The sequence below is a fragment of the Uloborus diversus genome, chromosome 1 (genome assembly GCF_026930045.1).
Source record: "Uloborus diversus isolate 005 chromosome 1, Udiv.v.3.1, whole genome shotgun sequence".
Classification (NCBI taxonomy): domain Eukaryota; kingdom Metazoa; phylum Arthropoda; class Arachnida; order Araneae; family Uloboridae; genus Uloborus; species Uloborus diversus.
Genome location: NC_072731.1, coordinates 83,828,030 through 83,833,502, shown reverse-complemented (window position 1 = coordinate 83,833,502; position 5,473 = coordinate 83,828,030). Strand labels below are relative to the sequence as shown.

The 5,473-nt window shown below is 35.4% G+C and overlaps 1 protein-coding gene across 1 annotated transcript; it reads right to left on the bottom strand.

The window, feature by feature from the left end:
- Positions 1 to 1,584: 1,584 nt before the first annotated feature.
- Positions 1,585 to 4,186, bottom strand: LOC129234689 (la-related protein 6-like). Its single transcript, XM_054868734.1, has one exon. It carries the CDS (start codon positions 4,006 to 4,008, stop codon positions 2,569 to 2,571), a length of 1,440 nt encoding a protein of 479 aa, XP_054724709.1. The 5' UTR covers positions 4,009 to 4,186; the 3' UTR covers positions 1,585 to 2,568.
- Between the last annotated feature and the right edge of the window lie 1,287 nt (positions 4,187 to 5,473).

The following is a 5,473-nucleotide window of genomic DNA, read 5'->3' as shown; positions in this document are numbered from 1 at the left end:
TACTGTAATTTTCAAAGAAAATGTTCTGTTGGTTCATTTTGAAAAACGTAAGTTATTGTAACTATTTCACTTTGCCCCACATTCCCCTACTATTTAAAAAGTAAATTTATTTGCAGCATTAATTAGTGCGTATGCAAAACTTAGTAGAAGCATTTTTTTAATAAGTTTTAGTTTAAATTTTGAGATGATTTTTTTGGAGAAAAGACAGAGAGAAAGTATATTATAAAGGATGTACCAAAAGCAGCTGGTATTTCGAATTTGCCGCCCATTTTTTTTTTCATGGTAGAACTTGAGTAGAGCTTTTTTTTTTTTTTTTTCAATGATTTTTTAAAGGACACAAAATTCTTTACTCTGTTCCTAAAGAAAACGATGGCAAATTCTAAGCAACAGTTCATTGCGAGATACCCTTTGCTACATGAGTTATTGTATTAAAATTATTGAATCATATCATGGAATGAATACAGCAATTTAGGTACATTTAAGATTTTTTTTCCTTTCGCCTCGGCGAAAGCTCAACTATTAATAATTTTTCACGATTTAAAGACAGTGTATAGACTTGATTTAAATGTTATTAAACTACCATTTGTGAATTTTACCAAATTGCAGCAATTATGTTTTCCTCAGAACAAAAATTTTCAGCAAAAGTGAAACCTTCTATATTTTCAAATTATTAGTTACTTAGCTGTAGTACTCAGTCAACAAGATGGTTATCAGAGTATGCTTGAAGTGGGGATTAAATTACGTCAAAAGATAAATGCGATCATTCAAATCTAATTTATGTACCATTAACTGCTTTATGGAAAATATTTTCTTTTCTTCATATTCATGAATTTCATATCTTTGTTTGGAAATATTTTTAGTTTTTCCGAATTCTCCGTTTTGTTCAAATCCAACTAGGCTATTTAAATAAATCCTCTACAGATTATAAGAAATTTGTCTCTATTTTTTTTTTTTTTAATTCTATCCTCATGATTCTCTTAAATCAGCATGAATAAAAAAAATGTAAACAATATTTATATGCTAAAAATAAGTTTAAACAAGTGCTTTTGAATGAAAAACAAAATATTTATTTAGAATGAGTAAAAAGTAAAAACAATAATAATAATAGGTAAACTAAAATCATCTTCAAATTTTCAATAGAGAACTCATTTTTACTTTTATTTTTAGTTTGTTTCCTTTCCCATTTATTAAAAAAGATGATCCCATGAGCTATAGTAAGATCTTATTAAATGTCTATCATTTCCCACGTAATTATTGGATAACAGTAAATGTAATATCTTTTTTAATGAACATATTGAATTAAAATATTTCTTTAAGTAAAATATTTACTTACCTTTTCACAGGGATAAAAACTCTTCGTCAATAATGACAAAAAATGCTAAAATATCGTAGACAACTGTATAGAATGTTTTTGCAGTATGAGTAGAAATATTTTTGCTTATAATATCTTAAACAAATATAAATGTACTTTGCGAATCTTTCGTTAAAATATTCGTTACCTGTTGAAGCACTTACTGAGGAAAATATTAAAATCTGAATATTACGATTATAAAGGTGATAAAATAAAATATGCATTCAAAGCAATTGATTCAGTAAACAAGATTTTATTTATCTTTTCAGCATACACGCACACAAATATGAGACTTACGCAAGCAAAAAGGCTTGCAAGTGTTGTAACAAAAATATCTAGAAACGTAAGAAAAAGAAAATATAAACATTTAAATAATCAACAAACATTTAACGATTTGTATTCACATTATGTACAAAACGAAAATACTGATTAACCTTCTTTGTGATGCATCATTTTGTAATACATTCACAGTGAGCAATGGCAATGAAATGTATGATAGGTGGGGGTACGGTCATGAAAATACCATCTCTTAATCAATGAAGCATTTATACAGAATAACAATAATCAGGACGTTGCAACAAACATGCATACGTACTTTATTCGGACCCTGAATAAAGTATGAAAAATTTTTTACGGAAATAATTTAATTTAACAACGTTTATAGGATGAATGTTTGTTGACACGATTTCTTATAATAAACATTTTCACAAGAATGAAAAGAAATAAGCCCTTCCCCATGATTTAAAAATGTTTTAAATGTCACATTCACTCTTCAGATCTAAGAAGTGTTGAGCATTTAAAATAGATATTATTTTAAGTCAATTTTATGTAATGAAATAATGTTTTTTTTTTCTTCTTTTAATACTCGTATGAAATAACTGATGAAAATATCTATGCTTAAGTAACAAAAGGGAGGAAAATAAGGCAGTGGTACCTAACAAAGATATATACTATACAGGTTCAGGTGAAATATATGAAATACAGTACATTTTAAAGTCCTTCTAAATGCAAAAATGCTCAGTCTATTTGCACAAAATATTGTAACGATCATAAACATTTAAATGAATTTTATACTTTCGTAAGATTTCTTCGATGAAGAAGAAATTGAAAGAAATTTTACCTGAATTCTAAAGATGATATTTTTGACCATTTTTGAGCTACATCTGCTATTTATTGGCATCTAATACTTCTTCCTTTTTTCTTCTTAAAAAAAAAGTTCAATTTTTGCAACTAATTAAAGGAGCTATCTGAGCTGGGAGAGTTTCTTCTGCTGTGGATGGGAGCCTAGATCTCACCACAGGGCTGAAACCTTTTGTGCCATCTGGACCTTTGGGCGATCGAATGGTTTTTACTGGAAGACTCTGCAGCAGAGCACCAGATGGGGTCGTCGTGGAAGACAAGTTGGTGTCGGACTGCATCATCTGCTCTTTCCGCCTACGCCATGGGCTCAACCCGGTCGAAGTAGCCTCCGCGATCCCGGTTTTCTGCAGACGATCTCTGGATCCATTGTACCTACTGCTCAAAGATGCGAAAGATGAATTTGGATCGTTGTAGATGGAAGGATTGAAGCTGTGCCTGCGCGGGTACTTTCCCTCCAAGAAGTTTCCTTGGTTGTTAACAGGCGATGAAGAAAGATAACCGGAACTTTGAGAACTCATGGACCCACTTCGCCTGTTTCTTTTCAAGTCGTCAATGCTCAAGTTCTTTGCGTTTTCTGCGATTTTTCTATCGTCACTCGAAGATTTCCTATTCTTCTTTTTCTTCTTCGGACTCTCTTTCGCTGGTGTTGTGGGCTCGGATTTTTTCTCATCGCTGTCGGTTGTACTCTTCTGTACTTTTTTAGGGCTCTCAGTCTTATTCTTTTCTTTCATCAACAGAGGAACAACTTTTATTTCGGATGACTGGATAATGTCCAAGGCTTTCTTGGCAGAAGCATGCTCTTCGAATTCCACCAGAGCGCAAATTTTGGATTGGATGTCGGGGTTTTTGGAAAGGAACCGTTTCACATCTGTTGGAACGGAACCTCCGGGCCTCAGGATCCTCACCAGGGCGATGTCACCGCATTTTGAAAACATTTCGCTGACGGAATCCACAGACGGCTTGTCTGTGCTGAATCCATGAACTATCACCGATCTCGAAGTGACAGTTTCGTCGTGGTCTGGCAGCGGAGACAGTCGTCTGACTTTCGTCCCTTCGTCGTTGAGAGCCAGCAGCTGAGATTTTTGCACGCTTTGAGCCACAGCTTTCCAATTTCGGCAGAGAGTCCGCACTTTCCGGAAAGATGCCAGAAGCTTCACACTGACGTAACCTTCCTTGTTGCGCCGAACATGCTTCAGTAAGAATGGATCTTTCAGAATGTTGGTATCCGAAAGATAGAATTCTACAGTTTTCATGATAGTTGTAGCAGTTTCCTCATCAAGAGACTCAACCGCACCGTGTTCAGAACTACTGCAGTCGATTCCGGAATCTTTCGGATCCGAATCTGACATGTTCGCTCCCCCCTCCTCACTTGGATTCGAGGAATCATCATCGGCATCATCTACCATCAGAGATGGCGGCAAAATAGTAGCCGGCTTCTCAAACGCTGCTTCGTCATTCATTGTTGATACTCGGCTAACCTCTTTGGATAACGTATCAACAGTAGCTACTTCCACCATTGTTTGTTTTGCAAATCACCGCTCGTAGATAAGAGAGAGAGAGAAGACAATCTTTTTCCACTGCAGGGAAGCTATCGAAGAAGCAAACTTTACAGGATATCTTCTTCCTTCCCTCAAAAGACGATTGTTTCTGCTGCGAGAACTGATTAACGCCAAACCCGCATCCCGCTGTTCTTTTAAAGACGCGGAATTACGCTGCGAGTTCTGATTGGTCGGCCTCTTCCAACTGCCGATCACCGGCCACGTCGTTCGTTCTGACGTTTCGCGCGCGCCTGGAAATGCTTCATTTTTCGAGATTAGTCATTGCGATGACGTCACCGCGCGAAAAAGCGGTCTTCGCTGTTTGCCGCATTAGTGATAGAAGGGCTTCTATCTCACGAGGAAAAATCATGTGACGATTGGATTTTTGAAAAATTCTGCGTTGCTGATGAAAGAGAAAGTAATAAAGGTGAGACTGCAGCAGGTGGATACTCCGAGTCACGGGTTTCTGATTATCTAAGGGCAACGTTTTATTTTAAATTTCTCTGAGACACATCTGGGTATTGCTACTCAGAGAAAAATGCGACGCAATCACTCACCATTCTTACAATCGCAATAAAAGTTAATAAGTGCGTAGTGAGATAATTTTTGTGGCATAATATCTTTTGTTGTAAGAGTGTCGGCAAAAGATAATACAATTCCAAAACAGTCGCACATCCAGCTGTCATAAGAGGAGGCGTATTTAAATTTTTCGACTTCCGAATATATGTACATATAAATGTGTATAAGTGTGTGTGCTTACATTTTTTCCTATGATATTCTTAATTTTAATTTTTATTCAACCACTTTTTCTCAAAAAAAAAAAAAAAAAAAAGCTTATGGCAATGAAAAGATGAAAAATTTAAAACATTTTGATGATATATTTGTCTTTTCACCCCCCCCCCCCTCCACAACAATAATTTTTCAAATTTTTCTTTGTGATTTTGATGTTGCAAAATATCAATAGAACTTGCTTAAGAGGGGACAAGGAGCTCTTCCACAACGTAGCAAGCCTATTATTTAACATACTAACACCGATTTGTAGCGTTGTATATTCTCTTTCTCTCTTTCCCATTCAGCTTTCGGCACCAAATTGGTTCAAATACAGTAAGGTCCCGAAATTCTTACCCGAATTTGGGGTTAAACAATTTCAGGTACAGAATACTCGGATCAGGGGCGGATCTAGAGGGGGGCCATGGGGGCCATGGCCCCTCCCAAAGCCTTGTGATTGTAGTAATTTTTTTAAGGAAAAAAAAAGAAAAAAATATTTTGAGAAGATAACAAAATTTAACACATCTGTTTTACTGAAAAAGAAGGATAGGCCTTAATTGGGAGATAAATTATATCCCTATCCTCAAAACAAAACTCTTTTTTCCAAAATGTTTCTCCATCTTTTACATCATTTCTTGATTCCAACTACATACACTTGGACGATCTCAAATGCTGC

What these genes read in the sequence shown, in the direction of transcription:
- LOC129234689 (XM_054868734.1), bottom strand. Translation starts at nt 4,008, where the DNA reads ATGGTGGAAGTAGCTACTGTTGATACGTTATCCAAAGAGGTTAGCCGA.